At 42.5% G+C, this 20978-nt stretch overlaps 1 protein-coding gene across 2 annotated transcripts in view; it reads left to right on the top strand.

Moving 5' to 3' along the window:
* The window catches only part of SRC (SRC proto-oncogene, non-receptor tyrosine kinase), a 90765-nt gene that overhangs the window by 34657 nt on the left and 35130 nt on the right, over nucleotides 1–20978 (top strand). Inside the window, exons 2-6 of one of the 2 annotated variants that reach the window (XM_077459055.1) lie at nucleotides 8767–9004; nucleotides 11222–11321; nucleotides 14088–14102; nucleotides 14230–14328; nucleotides 16049–16152. In XM_077459055.1, the coding sequence (XP_077315181.1) occupies nucleotides 8767–9004; nucleotides 11222–11321; nucleotides 14088–14102; nucleotides 14230–14328; nucleotides 16049–16152 (556 nt within the window). The remainder of the gene's footprint in view (nucleotides 1–8766; nucleotides 9005–11221; nucleotides 11322–14087; nucleotides 14103–14229; nucleotides 14329–16048; nucleotides 16153–20978) is intronic. The other variant, XM_077459056.1, reaches the window with a different exon arrangement.

Below are 20978 nucleotides of genomic sequence, written 5' to 3'. Positions count from 1 at the left end.
CATTGTATATCCCTGTATGTTGCGGTCATTCAGGTGCTTATCTAATAGTTTCTTGAAACTATCGATGCTCCTCACTGAGACCACCACCTGTGGAAGGGAATTCCACACCCTTGCTGCTCTTACAGGAAAGAACCCTCTACGTAGTTTAAGGTTAAACCTCTTTTCTTCTCATTTTAATGAGTGGCCATGTGTCTTGTTAAACTCCCTTCACTTAAACTTGTACTCAGACCCCCCCCCCATGTTATGTCCATGGATAGTTTTACAGAATACAAAACGGTGCCCAACGTAGACCTGCCATGCTGGTGTGAGCCCTTTATTCCAGTGGTGCCATTGCGTTATTTTCATGTTTGGAATGTGAATGATGGTCAGGCCAGACTAGGTAGCAGGACAGTTGTCTCAATATTATCAATATGTCCTCATTTCCAGGACGTCTCTTTTCTGACCGGTGTGGCCCTAGCCTGATGAGGGAGATTCCTGGTGCATGGTGATCCCCATAGTGGTTTTTACCTCTTTGGATGACTCTGTTCTTTGCCAAAGGTGTAATGCACCATTATTGCCATGCCAGCGATGATGTAACTGCTACTAGCTGTTGGGTGAATGGACTTTTCCTGATGTCCTCACGCCCATAGACCAGCTTTGGACATGAGGACGGCAGGGACAGTCCACTGCTGGACAATGGGGGAGGGCGGTTTTTCAAGCGATCGAAGGATTGGGTAAGTATAGCCCTTTTGGTGTGCCCCTAGATAAGACTAGCAGTTAACCCATGCAGTGCAGGCACAGCCCCCCACTACATGGGGGAGAAACATTATTATTCATGGAGTCCTTTTATTTGGGGTATAGTTGGGAAGTAAAGGGTTGGCGTGGCCATCCAGGACTTGGTGGTAGTGTACTGCAGGGTTTCCATTCTCAACTTGTTTGTCCACTAATGTGCTAACTGTGGAGCCATGGTGCTGGTTTCCTTACTGTAGTTATCTTACATGCCAGCCTTCCTCCCGCTCCCAATTATAGCAGGGTGGCTCCAGGACTTGTCATTAGAACAGTCAGAGCTAGCCATCATCTGATGGGCATATTACATAATAAAGGGAAATGCCACTGTCTCGCCCTACAATATATATTAACCACTTGAGTACCAGCATGCTCATATCTGGGTTTTTTTTTTCCTGTACCCATAAATTCATAAAGTGTGTGTGTGTATATGTATGTGTGTAATATATATATATATATATATATATATATATATGTGTGTGTTATATTTTTGATTAAAAATAAAAAATCCCAACAAGAGTATATATTGATTGGTTTGCACAAAAGTTATAGCATCTAAAAACTATGGGATGGATATATATATATATATATATATATATATATATATATATATATATATATATATATATATATATATTTATTATTATTATATAATTTTTTATTTTTTTTTGTTTACTAGTAATGTTAGTGATCAGCGACTTGTAGCAGAGATCAATGATGGAAAAAGTTGCAGGGTCACTGTACTAAGGGCACTGGCTGGGAAGGTCTTAACATTGGCGGTAATCAAAGGGTTAACTGCGTGCCTAGCCTGTGCTTTTACGCTGTGTGGGAGGTGCTTTTACTATGAGAAAGGCAAAGATCTGTCTTCCTGCTTTGCCTTCCCTACTGACAGAACAGCAATCTGCCTTGTTTACATAGGCAGATCGCCATTCTGAGGGTCTCTACTGTACAATCGGCAGGTGCCGGCGAGCATTGGATCCTCCAGTACCTGCCGTTGGGCTCCCGTTTTGTGCTTCTCGGAAGTGTCAGATGAAGTACTTGGTATGCTCTGCTACGGTATATTTGTGGTGGGCGGTTGGGAATCGGTCCTGGTCTTATAAGCATTGTGTGTTAGTAAATTGAGCCTTATTTTTCTGAATCCAGTCATTGTTTTGGTGTGCTGTTTTCACTTTCTGTAACTTTATTTTTTTATTTTTTTGCTTTTGCATTTTTCCATCATATAATTGCCTTGGTTTGACAGGTTTACTTTACACTGTAACTGCTGTTGTTGCTTTTTGGTGGATCTTTATATAATTTTTTTTTTTTTTTTTTTCATATAAACATTTTATAGATAAGTACTGATTGGAGTTGCAGGACTCTACCTGTCTGTGGAATGTCGTTCTGAGTAAACTTCCTGAATTCTCGCAACACCGAGATCTTCTTCATACTCTTTACCTACTTTAGAATTCTTCCTGATGTTTATGATGACGTCATGTTTTTGTGCCCGGACTCTGACTGCCCCGCTGTCTGCCCTCCCATCACCAGCCTGTAATCAGCAGTTACATGGTCTGCTTCCTCATTCTTGTGGCTTTTGTGGTGATCCGTGACTTGTCTGTGTCGGGGGGAGGGGAATAGAGGGAAAAAACAGACAGGTGAAATCATGTAGAGGTCGGGACTTGGTGTTACTAAACCCAGGACCCTGCATTCCCTATATCTGGTCTCCCACAGTACACAGCACATGGAAATGCAATTATTTTAGTAAAAATAAACTGCTAAATACCTTTTCTCATCAGCAGTATATAGCAGTCTTGTGACTTCTATCAGTGTCTGGCTAAAGCTTGTAAGAGGGGTTTCTGCTCTCCTGTTATGAGGCTGCATGACCCTTGGCTTTCTGTCTGGACAGTGCTGATTGGCCCTGTTCTGATCACATGCACCCTCCTAAGAAAACCCAAACTCTTTAGCAATACACACCAAAATGAGCATGTGTAGAGTGCCCCCAAGGCTCTGTTTTATCAGTAGAGGAATTGGGGACAGTAAAAGAAGGGGAGGATCAGAGAAGACATGATCAAACAGGCTTTTTACACAATGCAGAGGTTTAACCCCTTTGGTTCCACAGTGAGTATAACGAGCATGCTTTACTACATATACACACTGATTTTACTGTTTGGGGTTTAGTAACACTTTAACCACTTCAATGCCAGGCACTTAGACACCTTCCTGCCCAGGCCAATTTTCAGCTTTCAGAGCTGTTTCAATTTGAATGAAAATTGCACGGTCATACAACACTGTACCCAAACTATTTTTTTATTATTTTGTTCCTTCAAATAGAACTTTCTTTTGGTGGGATTTGATAACCTCTGCCGGTTTTTATTTTTTTGCGCAACAAATAAAAAAAAGACCGAAATATTTGAGGATATTTCTTTGTTTCTGTTAAAATTTTTTGTAAATAAGGGCGTTTTTCTTCTTCAATGACAGACACTGATATGGCTGCACTGATTGGCACCAATGAGGTGGCACTGATGGGCATGGATGGTCACGAATGGGTGGCATTGCTGGGCATCACTGATGTCGCATGTTATATAATGGTGCCAGTCGGTGCTCATTTGTGGGCACTGGCTTGAGGTCAGGACTCTGTGCAGGCCAGTCAAGTTCCTCCACCCCAAACTCCCTCATCCATGTCTTTATGGACCTTTTTGTGCACTGGTGTGCAGTCATGTTGGAACATCATATTTTTATTTTATTTTTTAATGCAGGAAGTTTAAAGTGATTGTAAACTTCAGACATGAAATATGAACAAAGAATACCCATCTATAGTGTGTACTTGTCTTAGTTATGAGCACAAAGTAATGCACTTACATCAGTATGGATGGATACAGGCACTGTAGCGCGATAACATGGAGCCAGCACAATACGTCCGAACGTTTCGTCCTCTAATGCCCCATACACACGATGAGATTATCGGACGAATGATCGTCCGGTTTTTTTATTGCATGCTAATCTCAGATCGAATCTGATGAGTTTACTAAAGTCACGAAAATTCCCGCACGACAAAAAAAAAATTCGGAAGTGATGTCATGTGTTGTAATGCATTTGTATTGCATTTTCGAACGATGGCTGTACTGATTACACGAAAATCGTACGATCTGGCATCGTACGAAAACATTTTTCCGTGCACGTCCGATAGAATACTATCGGATGAACTGTTCGAATCGGCTCTCGAAAGCTCTGTACTAACGATCCGATTATCGTACGATCGCTTCGAAAGCGGTATTTCCCGTACGATTTTCGGAAAAGACATCATCCGGGGTACGCGCTCCTCATGATCTTCCTTTTGTGATCACATATATACAGTGTCTGTATCCATCCATTCATATCAATATAAGTGCGTTACTTATTCAATAAAATCATTTTGTTATGGATTTTGTGCCATGTTGGCATTTTTCCCTCCAAGTCATATGTGTCTGGTTGAACCTTGGTTTTTTTTTTTTTTTGGACTCTGAGTTGGAGTGGCTGCATTCCATCTATGCCGGTCCCCGCCGTGCCTGCCCAGCCCCCCGTGCCCTATCTTCTTTGGTTCTCTGCCCATTGGATCTGGGAAGAGTACCCACTCATTGTGTTTGGTGGCTCCACATTCAGTGTCAATTTCCACTCTTCACAAGCACATCGAATTTCTAGTAGAAGTTTGAATCCAAAGTGAACTGTTTTTTTTTTTTTTTTTTTATTTTATTTTTTTTTTTTTATTATTTTTTTTTTTTTCCCTTTTGTTGGAATTTTTCTGATTCATCATGTTATGGATGTTCTCATTTATTGATGATCACTTTTTTTTTTTTTATCAGTATCATGTTTGTATGATTTACACTTTTAGAATTGGTGTCAGTTATTTTATTTTTATATTTTTACGCTTTCATTTGTGCACAGATCTTATTGTTGCACTTTATATCACATTTAGTTATGCAACCGGTTCTATTGTAGTGTCAGCAGCTTAATATTTTGAGTGCCGGTGTTTCGTCACATATGGCGACCCATCACATTTGGCTACCCGCTGGACTGCGCATTTGCGACGCCGCCATATGCGTTCCACCCCTGAGTCCAGGTTCAAGCCCCACCATCCAAGTGGACATAGCGTTCGATTATAAGAATGCAAAGCAAGGCCGTGCCTAAAGGGTGGCGAGCGGCCCTGTGTTGGAACGCATATGGCGGCGCACTCCAGCGGGTAGCAAAATGTGATAGGTAGCCGAATGTGACGTGACACTGGCGCAGTATAATTTAATTTTATTTTTATTTTTTTATTTTTTTTGTAGTAGGATTTGCTTCATCTGTGTATTACCTGAGGCCAGGCGCTTCACTGGGTATATGTAGGGGGTTTACCACCACTTTTTAAGTACCTGACTTTTGAGTTGATACCAGCATCTCGCAGCTCCATACAGCAGAGCTCGGGTGGAGAAGCACCACAGGTGTCCTGCAGTGCAGGGATCCATACTGATAAGGGGAGTGACGGAGGAAGCTCCATTGGTCTGCTACTTAGGCCCCTTTCACACTGGAGCGGTGCGGGCGTCGGTGGTGAAGCGCCACTTTACCGTGGTTTCAGCAGCAGTTTGAACCCCCGCTAGCGGCCAAAAAAGGTTTAAAAGCGCCGCTGCAGTGGCGCTTTGCCGGCGGTATAGCCGTGCTGCCCCATTTATTTCAATGGGTATGAGCGGTGAATACACCGCTCCTTCACTGCTCCAGAGATGCGGCTAGCAGGACTTTTTTCACCGTCCTGCCAGCGCACCGCTCCAGTGTGAAAGCGCCCCCCCCCCCGGCTTTCACACTGGAGTGAAAGGGCCTAGTTTTTTACAGGCGCTATTTTTAGCGCTGTAGCGCCTGAAAAACGCCTCGGTGTGAGAGGGGCCATACTGTCCAGTCGCAAGTGAAAGTGAAACTGCAGCACAGAAATAATCAGGTACCTCTCCACTTGCTAGACCTGAGCTGTGCTATATGACAGATTGGTATAAATCTCAGGACTGGATGGACAGAAATACAAATCCTTTTGCTCCCGTGTGTGCATTTCATCTGTGTATTTAGCCCTTTGCACGGAGTTCAGATTTAACATGACTGAGACTGGAAGCTGAAGGAAATTCCTGGTTCTTAGGGATATAAATAGTCCCTATATGTGACTCACTCCATGCTGGGCCAATCGCTGTGTTGGCTGTGCAATCAATACAGATCGGCTTTAACCCTTTTACAGCCACTCGACATATACGTGTATATCGCTGGGCGGCACAAAAATCGAAAGGTCACCGACCTCTCATGGTGTAGCTGGTAGGACCGGTTTCTGATCATGTGACGATATAAAACCTTGCAGGTAAAAGCACAAAAAAAAGTATTTTAAATGCTTTATATGGCCATAGATGGATCATCATTTGGCTGGGTCAGCAAGGACCGGCTACGTTTTGATCCAGCTATGGCCATTGTTTATGAAAATTGATTTCAAATAGTACTATAGGCAGATTTTAATTTTTATTTATTTTTTTTCTCCATTTTTGAATAGTGTAAAGGAGGGGTTATAACCCCTGTTAGGTTTATTTTTGCCATCTGTGTCTCATTGGGGAGATTTGCCTTCACTTCCTGTTCCATAGTGAAAACAGGAAGTGAGAGAAAAGCCCTGCAAATTATGGGAATCCCTTGAGGACCCCCCCCCGGCCACCTGAAATAGTGCCCCCATTGGAAGATTTCTCCTCTGTTACTTTTCTGGTGACAACCCAGAATTTGTGATTTTTTTTTTTTTTTTTTTTTTTACTTTCAATGATGATCAAGCCAAATGGGGGGGCACATACAGCAAATAAAAACCTGACAGGTGTTGTACTCCATCTCCACTCTGTGCAAAAGGAAAACAAAATGATGCATTCAGTTATACTTTAAGGCTGGGTTCACATACAGTATATGCGGTGCGGGACACCACACGTGATTTGGGTTGGAATCGCACTGCATTCATATTCCAATCACATGCAATGTCTGTGCAGTGTGCTTTGTGTCATTCATTTGTATGGCTCAAATTTCCCTGCATCCGCACAAAAAAAGTGCAGGACCCTCCGCTCTAATTCATCATCCCAGAGGTGTTCTATCAGGTTGAGGACGGGACAGTCCAGTTCCTCCACCCTAAACTCGCTCATCCATGTCTTTATGGACCTTGCTTTGTGCACTGGTCCAAATCATTTGGTGGAGGGGGTATAAGTGGGGTTGTTTTTTCAGGGGTTGGGTTTGGCCTCTTAGTTCCAGTGAAGGGAACTCTTAAGGTGTCAGCATACCAAGACATTCTGGACAATTTCATACTCCCAACTTTGTGGGAACAGTTTGGGGATGGCCCCTTCCTGTTCCAACATGACTGCGCACCAGTGCACCAAGCAAGGTCCATAAAGACGTGGATGAGCGAGTTTGGAGCAACTTGACTGGCCTGCACAGAGTCCTGACCCAACCCAATAGAAGACCTTTGGGATGAATTGGAGTGGAGACCACAAGCCAGGCTTTTTCATCCACATCAGTGCCTGACCTCCCAAATGCACTTCTGGAAGAATGGTTAAACATTCCCATAGACACACTACTAAACATTGTGGACGGCCTTCCGAGAAGAGTTGAAGCTGTTATAGCTGCAAAGGGTCAGCCAACTCAATATTGAACCCTATGGACTAAGACCCCATACACACTATTAGATTTTCTGCAGATTTTTGGCTTCAGAGTTGCCAAAACCATATAATGAGGTCAAACCTTAATGCTCCGTACACACGATAGAATTTTCCGACAACAAGATCCATTTTATTTTTATTTTTTTCGTAGGATGCCGGCTCAAGCTTGTCTTGCATACACACGCTCACACAAATGTCGGAAATTCCGAACGTCAAGAACGCGGTGATGTACGATGAGCTGAGAAAAATGAAGTTCAGTAGCCAGTGCAGCTCTTCTGCCTGATTCCGAGCGATGCGTGGAACTTTTGTGCATCGGGCTTGTGTACACACGATCGGAATTTCCCACGACAGGTTTTGTTGTTGGGAAAATTTGAGAACCTGCTCTCAAACATTTGTTGGCGGAAATTCCAACAACAAATGTTCTATGAAGCATACATACGGTCAGACTTTCCATCAACAAGCTCACATCGAACATTTTTGTTGTCGGAGAATCCGATCGCGTGTACGGGGCATTAGTTTTGATTTGGATGCAATCAGGCAGGCCCTTGCACTACGTGGTTTTTGGTAAATCTGAAGACAAAAATTTGCAGAAAATCTGATGTGTGTGTATGGGGCTTTAGACTGGGATGCCGTTAAAGTTCATGTAAAGGAAGGTGTCCCAATACTTTTGGTAATATAGTGTATCATCTTATGGGAAGATGTTCTGGTGACGGGGTCTTTAAGTGTTAAGAAATCGATGCCTTTTGTTTCTATTGTTGACACTGGTGCATGCTGGGTAATCGCAGCAAGTTAGCGGTAGTTGGAGTTGGCCGGGCATGCATGCCATCTCAGTTTCTCATCCCCCCAGCTCTATTAGCATTGACCTCCTCTTGCAGACATGGTGTCCAGCGTTTTATTGCTGCTCCCGGACACTGAATACGTCTCTGTTCCTTTCCATTCTGCTCCCCGATCACGTCTGTTTTACCACCTGTTGTTCCTTCATTCCTCCTCTGGCTCTTCTCCTTCCCATGCCAACCCCCCCCCCCGCTTTTTTTATTCCTCTCCCCTCCCATGTTTTGCCGTCACAGCACATTCCAAGACATCCAATTAAGTCTCCCCCCACCTCCACATTTCTCCTTTTGAGAGCTGGGAGGGAATTTCTTACATTTCGCTTCATTCAGCTGGCAGGTCGTGACCTCATTTGGGGGTCCGCAAGACCCCTGCACCCCCCCCCCCCCAACCTCCCTTCATAAGTTCTATTAAGTGAATTAACCTGCAGAACTCCAGGCTTGTCGGGTCTATTAACACATTCCTGCACCTATAATGTTGTGCCGACCTGTCTGATACTGACGCACACCTTCTTTTTTTGTCCTACGCACAGATGGGCGGTACGAAGAGCAAGCCGAGGGAAGCCGGCCAGCGGAGCCGCAGTCTGGATATCGCTGAGGGGTCCCACACACCTTTCCCTTCGCTGTCTGCTTCTCAGACCCCCAGCAAGAGCCTGGAATCCCATCGACCCGCCAATCAGCCGTTTGGGGGCAACTGCGATCACACACTGTTCGGAGGGGTCAACTTTTCGGATACCATCACCTCTCCGCAGAGGACTGGACCGCTGGCAGGTTAGTACATGGGCATGAGCGTGTTTATGGCACAAAGCTGTTGTTTTGCTAAAGTAAGTTGGGTGCAATTCAGAACTTTTACCAGCTTGTCCTTTTACTGCTTCCTTGTTTTTTTTTTTTTTTTTTGCTTTTAGGCTGGATTCACACCTATGTGCGTTTTTAGTGCATTTTGCAGATTAGCATTACAGTTCATTTAACATGGTTTCCTATGGAACACGTTCTGTAGGGTAAATCTGCAAAATGCACTAAAAATGCATAGGTGTGAATCCAGCCTATGCATTTTTCGATCTGCAGAAACGCACTACAGTCCATTTAAAGTGGTTGTATACCGGCGGACTTTTTTTTTTTTTTTTTTTTTAATACCCCCTGTAAGGCAAAAGGCATAATGAGCTAGTATGCACCGCATACTAACTCATTATGAAATGCTTACCTTACAACGAGGCGTCGGTGACTCACCTGGTCCACGCCGAGGGAGATGACCTGTTGCCTTGGCGTGTCTTCCGGGCATCGTGGCTCCGGCGCTGTGAGTGGCCAGAGCTGTGATGTCATCACTCCCGCGCATGCGTGCAGGAGACTTCTTTCCGGCATTTTCCCGGGCTTTCAGCCCAGAGTCCCCTGTGCGCATGCATGGGGAATATCTCGAGAGCTCCTCCTCCTTCTTCTTCTTTTTTTTTTTTTTTTTTTTTTTAAACCTACAGGTAAGCCTTATTATAGGTCTGTAGGTCAAAGTTAAAAAATAGACTATACAACCACTTTAACATTCATTCCTATGGGTCACGGTTACATCTGTACAGTTTCCACTACTATGTTATTTATTTTTAAGAAAGATGCAAGGACTTTTTTTCACCCAGCACAGTGCGTTTTTTGGCTCCAGACTTTAAAGTAATTATAAACGATCACCTTGTAATGAAAGGCAATACATTTGTGTATACAGTGAGAGGACAAAAAGTATTTGATTCCCTGCTGATTTTGTACATTTGTCCACTGACAAAGAAATTATCAATCTATTAATAATTATTTAATCTATTATTTTAATGATGGGTTTATATTAACAGTGAGAGACAGAATAACAACAAAAAATATCCAGAAAAATGCATTTCTAAGAAGATATAAATTGATTTGCATTTTAACGAGTGAAATAAGTATTTGATCCCCTATCAATCAGCAAGATTTCTGTCTCCCAGGTGTCTTCTATACAGTTAACAAGCTGAGATTAGGAGCACTCTCTTAAAGGGAGTGCTCCTAATCTTAGCTTGTTACCTTTTCTAAAAGACACCTGTCCACAGAAGCAATCAATCACATTCCAATCTCGTCACTATGGCCAACACCAAATAGCTGTCCAAGGATGTTGGACAAGATTGTAGACCTACACAAGGCTGGAATGGGCTACAAGACCATCGCCAAGCAGCTTGGTGAGGAGGGTGACAACAGTTGGTGGGATTATTCGCAAATGGAAGAAACACAAAATAACTGTCAATATCTCTCTGCCCGAGAGATCCATGGAAGATCTCACCTCCCTGGAGTTTCAGTGATCATGAGAACGGTGAGGAATCAGCCCAGAACTACAAGGAAGAATCTTGTCAATGATCGCAAGGCAGCTGAGACCATAGTCTCCAAGAAAACAATTGGTAACACACTACACCTACACCGTGAAGGACTGAAATCCTGCAGCGCCCGCAAGGTTCCCCTGCTCAAGAAAGCACATGTACAGGACCAAAGTGAAGAAGAAAGAACTCTGTGCTAGGGCTGAAACGATTAACCAATATTATCGATAATGAAAATCGTTGCCGATTTTCATTATCGATTGGTTGGTCCACACCTTCCTCCCTGCCAATCCTTTAGAATCCTGTGTATCCTCCTGTGTCCTACGCATGCGCCACGTCCGCTAGCACGCAGCTACGCCTGCTCATTCTCCACCCAGCTGATGTTTCATCAGTAACGTGCCTGTGCTGCTTTCTGCTCTTCTTCTTCTTTTTTTTTTTTTTTTTTTTATTGCTGTCTGTGTCCCCATTGGGGAAATCTCCCCACTTCCTGTATGTTCAATATGATAGGAAGTGCAGAAAAATGTTAGACGGTATAAAACCTTAACAGAGGTTAACCTTTCCGTAGTGTAACAAAAATTTGTTTTGGCTGGAGCTGGAATCTAAGCATCTTCACCTAATCTTATATGAAGCACATGTCCTCAAATTTACATGATTTTACTTTCTGTCTCTTTAGGGGGAGTCACCACCTTTGTCGCTCTTTATGATTATGAGTCTCGCACAGAAACAGACTTATCGTTCAAAAAGGGGGACAGACTACAAATCGTCAACAACACGTGAGTTAGCCCATATATACGCTTTTTTTTTTTTTTTTTTTTTTTTTTTTTTTTACTTTCTGCTTAATGATCAGATTCCAGAACAAACCAGCCTGCAATTAACATGGTTGTCCTCTGGTGATACAGAGATGAAACAAATCCTCTTACATAAGTGGTCCCTATTTATCTGCAGTCTTTTCTTCTCTACATCTGTTCAAAGTGCAGAATTCATACAGCTTATCTGAGCTTTTAGAAGAATTGGGACGGAGAGCTGAAATTAGACGGCAGAGCTCTGAGAGCTGATTGGAGGGAAGGGACTACCCCCCCCCCCCCCCTTCACACCGCACACAGGAACAGGGGCTGTCAATCAGCTGGAGATCCCTCCCGTCACCCTATTTTCTCTTGGTGTCGGGAAAGAGCAACAAAGCAGTAGACTGAAATCACACTTGGTGCTCTTAATTTAGACAAGTACACACTATAGAGTGGTAGGCTTTGTTTAGATTTCATTTCTGAGGTTTAAAACCACCCGCCGCGCAATATTCCTCTACGTCTTTTCGTGCACCAGCCCGTATGTGCACGCACCAATTGGTCAATGGGGGAGCCAGTCAGCAGGTCCACCCACAATCATTGCACACAGAGGCAGAATGGGGATCTGCCTATGTAAGCAAGGCAGGCCGCCGTTTTGACGGGGACAACATGGAGATCTTGTGTTCCTGCTAAGTAGGAACATGGATCTCTGTGTTGTCAGTCCATCCCCCACACAGTTGGACACTCTCAGGGAACACACTTTAACCCCTTATTGCCCCTGGGGTTAACCCCCTTCCCTGCCAGTACCATAACATGCATTTTTGTTAGCACTGATCTGTTACTGGTTCCCAAAAAAAAGTGTCAAGCGTCAGATGTCGGATTTGTCTGCTGCAATGTCGCAGTCCTGATAAAAATCGCTGATCGGCGCCATTACTAGTAAAAAAAAAAATACAAAATTCCATAAAAATATCCAATAGTAGACACTATAATGTTTGCGCAAACCAATCAATATATGCTTTTGAAATGGATTTTTTTCCCAAAAATATATAGCAGAATACATAGCCACTGCTCTTGTGCACATTGCTGGATCTGGAAGGGGCTAGTAGGCTGCACGATTCTGGCCAAAATGAGAATCACTATTTTTTTTGCTTGGAATAAAAAGATCACGATTCTCGCAGTGTCAAATCTTTCAGATTATACAAAAAAATAATTGGGCTAACTGAACTTTTTTTAATATTCATTCAAATTTTATATTTTTTCCCAAAAAATTTGAATGACTGCTGCACAAATACAGTGTGACATAAAATATTGTAACAACCGCTATCTTATTCTCTAGGAGAGAGGGAGAGTTTTGGGGTTCTAAATAATTTTCTAGCACAATAAATGATTTTAACTCGAAACCAATAAATGTCAGAAAAAGGTTTAGTGTTTAAAGTGGGGTACCCCCTCAAAAAAAAAATTAAGTCAGCAGCTACAAATACTGCAGCTGCTGGCTTTTAATAATCGGACACTTACCTGCCCCAGGGTCCAGCGATGCGGGGGAACGAAGCCCCCCCCCCCTCGTTCTCCGCTCGCTGCGCCGTAATGCGTACTGTGGGCACCCAGATGTGGCTTCACAGCTGGGCACCCACTGCGCATGCGGCGCAGGGTGCCGTGATAGGCTGTACAGTCACCTGGGACACGTCACAGGTCCCAGGTGAATGTGCGGCGCGAGGGGAAGTCATGTCACCAGCCCGGGCAAGGAAGAAGGCAGACTACGAGGGACCCCCTAGCAACAGGTATTTAGAGGTGAGTAAAAAAATTTTTTTTGCCAATTCTTTTATTTTTTTTTATTTTTTATGAACTTTAAGCAGCTTTTAATTTTTTGGTGGCAACACCACTTTAAATGGTTCAACTTCCTTCATTTACACACCAAAGTGTATTTCTTTGATCTAAAGGACACATTGTTGCAATGTTTTATACTTATGTTCCACTGCTAAAGAATGTTGTAATTCTTGGCAGAATGCCAGTGTATTATTCCCCCCCCCCCCCTTTCTTTTGACTGCTGTTGGCTTTATCAGAGCGGAGAGAATTCTCTGCATAGAAAGAATCAGGAAATACTTTGTCAAGATCGCAACGATCTAGATAATTATTAATCGTGCAGCTCTACCTTCATGCATGAAGGTAAAAAAAACCCTTGAGCCTTTAAAACCACTTTAAGCTGGCCATAGATGAATTAATGGGAGTTGAAAGTGCCGCTAATTATTATTCAGCCAGCACAGCAGGGGCCGACTGAATTTCGATCTATGTGTGGCCACCCCCACTCAACAGAAGTCGATCTAATGATTGACTTCTTTGAACAGTTGGAAAGCCTCTTTCCCCACTGTCAGAATACAATCTCCCGGTGGTGGGGAATTCCTCTATCCACCTCGCTTGTATAGATGGAAGAATCAGTTTGTAGCCAGCCTTAGAATTGGGTGAGTTACTTTAAACATGCCCGTTTGCAGTAAATAGGTTAACGTGCATACAAGATTCCATTGGTTAATCGCTAATACAGATCAAAGGGGGGGGGGCATTTTCAGTTTGGAGGATTATCCTAAAAAAATGAGACCAAAGATCATGAATTTCCATTGTGATCTTGGCCCCCCGATTTCTCTTTATCGTGCTGAGCTGTCTGTCTGTCTGTCTGTCTTTCTTGCTCCAGCTCTCTTACAATCTCACTTTTCTTCCCTGTTATCATGCCTGATCCTGTGTGTTTCTCTCTCACATGCTGCATTGTAGGAGGCCAGATATCAGGTATGTACTTGCTTACAACAGTGGAATGTGTGATGACGTGTGTATGCAATCGCTGGAGCTTTGGTTTCATGGCATATCGAGGACAGGTATCCTGTGAGTAATATATTGTCATTGTTTACATCCACAGGGAAGGTGACTGGTGGTTAGCGCGATCTCTCAGCTCTGGGCAGACCGGGTACATTCCAAGCAACTACGTGGCTCCTTCCGACTCCATTCAGGCTGAAGAGTGAGTACTATGACACATGGGTTGTAGCAAAATTTATTTTTACCTAAGGATGTTAAATGAGTGATGTTGACCTTGGGCCCGTACACGCAATGAGAATATCGGATGAAAAAACGTATGCAGAGTGGTCATTCGATAATCTGATTGTTGGGACACAGCTTTCCAAAGCCCATCACGCTAGTTCATACAAAAATATCTGAAAGGACAAGCGGGGAAAAATGTTTCTTGTATGATAAACGATTTTTGTGAAATTAGTACAGTGTTCGTGGGGCATGACAAATCCCAGGTCACCATGGCAACTGGAAATTGCATCTTGGCGCTTGGGCTATGCATCGGTCTGGATCCCCATGTGGCGCTTGCTGACTAATAGGTCAAACTGGCCAGTAGTAGTTGAGGCCGCGGTTTTGCAGCCTGCTGGAGTGTGATACAGCACTCATTTGTGGGAACCATCGTTGTCCTCTGGTGAGCGGGGTTGTGATGAGTGCGGCGCACCTGCCATTCTGACTGAGGGCTTCTCTTGCCCGCTTTTACTGCCTGCCCACCATCGACATCTCCTTCCTAGTTTGACAGCTGGGTACTAGGGTTGCGGTTGCAGGCTTTATCTGGCGCCCTTTGCTTACCACCGGTGATCGCATATCAGTGGCAACCCATCAGTGCCCACCAGTGCAGTCTCATCGGTGCCCATCAGTGAAGGAGAAAAATTTAATTATTTGCAAAATGTTATAACTTACTAAAAAAAAAAATTTATTTTTGGTCTTTTTTTTGTTTGGCACCAGGCGTTAGAAATTCCTATTGCCAATACCCCAGACATGCAGTTTTGGGTGGGAGGCAGCTAATTTAAAGAACTGGTTCCTAATTTATTTTTTTAGTTTTTTTATTAAGCTGGCTCCTAGATTCAAAACAAACTCTTCAAGGCCTGATAATATTTGTATGGAAAAAATTGCGTGACTAAGACCGTGCATGCTCAGAAACAAAAGAATACAATAAGTCACATCTGAAGTTGTATTCTGTCTTACAAGAATCTTAAGTTTAGTTTTAAGATACATGAGACTAGCGTGCAAAAAAAAGATGACGATTCTTCCAATATTATTTCGTCGTTTGTACGAGGCTATTGTATAGAATGTCTTTTTGTTATCTTCAAATGACAGAAAATCTGTTTTGAAAACGTAAAAGAAAAGTTTATGAGCATTTTTAGGGAATGTTCATCAGTGAACTATATGAAGCTCCCCTTGTATTGGAGATCTGGACCTCTGCTCTCACACATGGCAGTGGTTTGGATCTCCCCCCCGCACAGTGCTCCAATCCATAACATTGGTCGTGGAGGTTGATCATTTTTGTCTGCAGCACTGTGTATGGGTCCTTGTCAGATGGCTGTACTGTACTCTTTTCGTGTAAGCACAGTGATCTCGATCTCCAGTATGCTGCTGGCACAGGGTAGCTTGGCATAGTTTGATTTATACATAAAATAAAAAACTGGCTTTTTTTATTTTTTTACCAAAAAAATATTTAGGAGTCACTGATTTGTATGTGAGTATATGCATAATGAAGAAAGCAAGGTAGTGCAGTAGCTGGATCACTGGTGAAGATCATTGTAAAGTCCAGCAAGAATTTTTAACCCAGTCATGTCCAGGGAGTTGTTTTATTTGACTTTTTGTGCAGTTGTAATACTCGCGTGCAATTGTATGTGCTTACTAAAGTTCACTGTCCTCTCTGCCTTCCACAGGTGGTATTTTGGGAAGATCACACGCAGGGAATCTGAGCGATTATTGCTGAACCAAGAGAACCCACGAGGGACTTTCCTAGTGAGAGAGAGTGAGACCACCAAAGGTGAGAAGGACTTTTTTATTTAATTTTTTTAATTTTTTTTACCTGTCATGGGACATTACATCCAGAATTACTGTAAATGGATCTCCAGGTAAATGACTTAACACATTTGAATTACATACAGAAGGTGAACAGTTTTTTAAGCTGCCAAATGGTATATAATTCAGTCTTGAAGTTTATACACCTATGCCACACTGCACAGCCAGGGAGATCCGTACAATTTAAAGCCGGCCATACCTGGATTGAAATTTGGTCGGTTCAGCAGGGACTGGCTGCATTTTTGAGCACCCTGGTTGTACAGAAGTCAATTGACTTCTGTACAACCACCTGACCACCCCGTCAGTTATCCCCCAAATGTTCAGTGCCGTGTGGTTTTTTTTTTTTTTTTATTTTTTTTTTCCCTCTTAAAGCGGTGTTCCCACTACAAAACCTCAAACCCCAACACCCCCACCATCTCCATACAATTGCAGGGCAGAAGCAATGTGAAAACTATTACAAGGCATATCTACATTCCTTGTAATAGGAATAAAAATGGCACAATTACTTATTTAACAGTCTAAAAAATAGAATTTTTTATTTTTTTTTAACGCGCCCCATCCTGTGCAGAAGTGAACAAATACATGAGTAGTGCCCGCATATGCAAACTGTGTCCAAAACCACACATGTCAGGTATCGCCACGATCGTTGGAGCGAAAGCCATAATTCCAGTCCTAAACATCCTCTGTAATTCAAAACATGCAACCTGTAGAATTTTTTTTTTTTTTTTTTAAACCTTGCCTATGGAGATTTTTAATGGTAAAAGTTTGTCGCCATTCCACGAGCGGGTGCAATTTTGAAGCCTGACATGTTGGGTATCAATTTTCTTGGCGTAACAACATCTTTCACAATATAAAAAAATTTGAGCTAAATTTACTGTGTTTTTTTTTTTTTTTTTTTTTTATTAAAAAAGTGTATTTATTCCAAAACTGCGCTTGTAAATACGCTGCGCAAATATGGTGTGACAAAGTATTGAAACGACCGCCATTTTTATTCTCTAAGGTGTTGGGGAAAAAAATATATTTGTTTGGGGGTTCTAAGTAACTTTCTAGCACAAACCTGTTTTAAACCTGTAAACACCAAATCTCAAAATGAGGCTCGGTCCTTAAGTGGTTAACGGATCAATCTGTCCAGCAAAAGTGACACAGTGGGTCGAGAAAAACCATTTAATACTGACAGGGGTGCTTACAATGTTCAGCTTTTGTTAATGTAAAACCTTTATCCCAAAAGGGACAAAAAAAATTTGTTGCTGTAACTGCTTATGAAGGGTGAGCTGGAGTTTAGCTTCCATTTGTGCATCTAAAGGCTGGTATACACGTACAGAAATTCGACTGGTTCAGAAGATCAGTGGAACTAAACCCTCCTATCCTTTTCAGCTGAGGAAGCTGCCTTCTTTGCCTCTGTTTGATTTGCAACTGCCATGGTGCTGCACATGTAATTTTAGTTATGACACCAGCCATTTGATGGTTTGACAGTTTGAGGATACAAACAAATGTGACAGCTGAATCCCAGTATTCCAGGAATGTAACTGTTTTTTGACACCGTTAAATTGATGGGTTTAGTTTCATTTTATGAGTTACTGCTGTTCAGGGGCTCTGGGCTTCAGCAAAAGGGCAGCCTTCAGCAAGAGGAATCGGGAGCAATCCTGGAGGCAATTTACAGCACACACCCATTTTGGTAGCATAATTATTCATGTGGAATTTGTGTTCCTTGCTAAAGAACATTCTTTTTTTTATCAAATTGTTGTAGGTAAAGTTCCACTGTTAAGCCCAAAAATGGTTGAGGGCGCAATTTAAATGTGACCAGTGCATTCTCAGTATGCCGGGAATGTAACTTTGTTTTTTAAAACCGTTAAACTGAGTTTAGTTCTGCTTTAGCACACTCTCCCCAGACTCGGTGCAGGCTCATTGGGTAAAAATAAAGGGGGGGGGGGGAGGCCTAAAAAAAGAAAACCAATGCAGCCACCATATTGAGGATTGGATACAATATAGTCCGTGATTGTTTTTTGGTTTTAATACTGCTTTAAATTGGAACTTTGCCTATAACCATTTGATTAAAAAAAAAAATGTTCTTTAGCAAGGAACCTAAATTCCACATTAATAATTATGCTACCAATATTGGCATGTGCTGTAAAATTAGCCCAGAGCCCCTGAGCAGCAGTAAATCATAAAATTACAGCTAAAACCCATCAATTTAGCGGTTTAAGAAAATGGTTAGCAATCCTGGCATTCCAGTCACATTTGTTTGTCCTCAACTAAACTGTCAAACCAAATGTCTGGTATCCTAACTGATCACATGTGAAGCATCATGGCAGATGCTGATCAAACAGCAGCTTCCTAGGCTGTAAAAGATGGAGGAGGGTTTAATTCCCTTTTAACCACTTCCCATTCAGGCCAATTCTGGCACTTCGCTCCTGCATGTAAAAATTTTTTTTTTTTTTTGTTTTTTTGTTTCCTGAATTAAAAAAAAAAACAGTAAAGTTACCTCAATTTTTTTTGTATAATATGAAATATGATGTTACACCGAGTAAATGGGTACCTAATATATGTCATGCTTTAAAATTGCGCACATTCATGGAATGGCGCTAAACTTCAATACCTAAAAATCTCCATAGGCGACATTTTAAACCCTTTTTTTTTTTTTTTTTTACTGGTTACATGTTTATATTTACAGAGTTGGTCTTGGGCTAGAATTGTTGCTTTTGCTCCAACACATGCAATGATGCCTCAAATGTGTGATTTGAATGCTGTTTACATATGTGGGTGCGACTTATGTAAGCGTTCGCTTCTGTGCACGAGCACGCTGGGGACGCTTTAAATTTTTATTTTTTATTCTTTTATGTTTATTTTTAAACTTTTCTATTTTTAAAAAAATGTCATTACTTTTTTATTCCTATTACAAAGAATGTAAACATCCCTTGTAATAGGAATACTGCATGACAGGTCCTCTTTATGGAGAGATGTGGGGGTCATCTCTCCTTCAGGCTGGAAAGGCTGAGATATAAAAATAAACTCTCTCGGCTTTTCCAGCTGCGTCCTTGGCTTTTTTTACTTCCGCTGGGCCGGAAGTGATGTCATAACCTCGCTCCCGGGCCTCAAAGGGTCATAGAGAGGACTGGGGACCATCTGGTCACCAGAAATCTCTATGGTAAATTTCCGACGGCCAATCGCAGGAGGCGAGCATGGAGAAGCAGCGATGTCCCCTCCCTCCACCTTTAAGGATGATCAAGTGGCTGAACTGCCGCTAGGATTGTTCTTGCGGTGCACAAAATTTCCGGCTGAAAAAGATCATCTCTGGATGATGCCTGCAGCTACAGGCATCATCCAGAGATCATCTTTCAGATATCCGCACTCAAAGTTCATGACATCATATGACATGCCTTGGGCAGGAAGTATTTAAAGTGTTTGTAAACTGCTTTGTTTTTTTTGTTTGTTGTTTTTTTTATTTCTAAACCTGCAATGTGTAAATCTATAATGTGCTAGTATGCATCGCATACTAGCACATTATGTGAAATGTACCTGAAAACTAAGCTGTCATCACTGGAGGCCACCTCTATCTTCACCAGTCTTCCTTCCAGGTCTGCGGACTCCATCTGTGTGACTGACCTGAGTCGCGATTATGTCGCACCCGCAGGGAGCCACCATTTACAGCAGAGGATTCAGAAGGAGCGGCCTGGGTGGCCGTTCCTTCAGGCTGCATTCACGCCTGAGTGTTTTCAGCTGATAAAACGCCAGAAAAACGCCCAACAATCAAAATCCCATTCATTTCACTGGCACCTGTTCACGTCTGAGCGTTTTGCCACTTGAAGAAAAACACCCTAAACTCAAAAAAGAACACAAGCTTCTTTGGGGCAGATTACAGGTTTTCAGTTTTTTACATTGGTGACCTGTACAAAATTGCGGTAAAAATGCGTGACTTTGAAACGCTCTGGTGTGAATGCAGCCCGTACACACGATTGGACATTCCGACAACAAAATCCATGGATTTTTTTTCTGATAGCTGTTGTCTCAAACTTGTCTTGCATACACACGGTTACACAAAGTTGGTCGGAAATTGCGAACGTCAAGAACGAGGCGACGTACAACACGTACGATGAGCCGAGGAAAATGAAGTTCAGTAGCCAGTGCGGCTCTTTTACTTGATTGTGAGCATGCGTGGAACTTTCTGTGTCGGGATTGTGTACACACGATCGGAATTTCCAACAACAGATTTTGCTGTCGGAAAATTTGAGCTCCAGATCTCAAATTTTGTGTGATGGAAATTCCGATTTGAAAATGTCAGATGGAGCCTACACACAGTCAGAATTTCCGACAAAAAGCTCCCATCGAACATTTTCCATCGGAAAATCCGACCGTGTGTATGGGGCATTAGAGTGCATGTGCCGGTGATGTTATCGGCTGCATATATGGTAAATATCTCCTATATAACGGTGCACGTTCATGAGATTTTTACAGTACCTATAGGTAGGCCTACAATAAGGCTCATCTATAGGTACAAGTCAAAGATTGAAGTTTACAACTACTTTTTAAAGCAGAGTTCCGCCGGGGAAAAAAAAAAGTGAAAAGTCAGCAGCTTCAAAAAGTGTAGCTGTTGACTTTTTTTTTTTTTTTATAATTGGACCCTTACCTGTCCAGCGATGTGGGCGCACAAAGCCCTGCTCCTCTCCCCCTCCTCTCTGCGGCGCTGGCATTCTAACTGTGGACACCCCAAAAAAAATTGACGTGGCATGTCAGGGGGTCACCATCACTTAACCGCTTAAGCCCTGGACCATTTTTCTGGCCAAAGACCAAGCA

This window comes from Lithobates pipiens, unplaced genomic scaffold (genome assembly GCF_037356315.1).
Source record: "Lithobates pipiens isolate NorthernLeopardFrog02 unplaced genomic scaffold, aLitPip1_a1.2 Scaffold_28, whole genome shotgun sequence".
NCBI lineage: Eukaryota > Metazoa > Chordata > Amphibia > Anura > Ranidae > Lithobates > Lithobates pipiens.
This window is presented reverse-complemented; position numbering and strand designations above follow the sequence as displayed.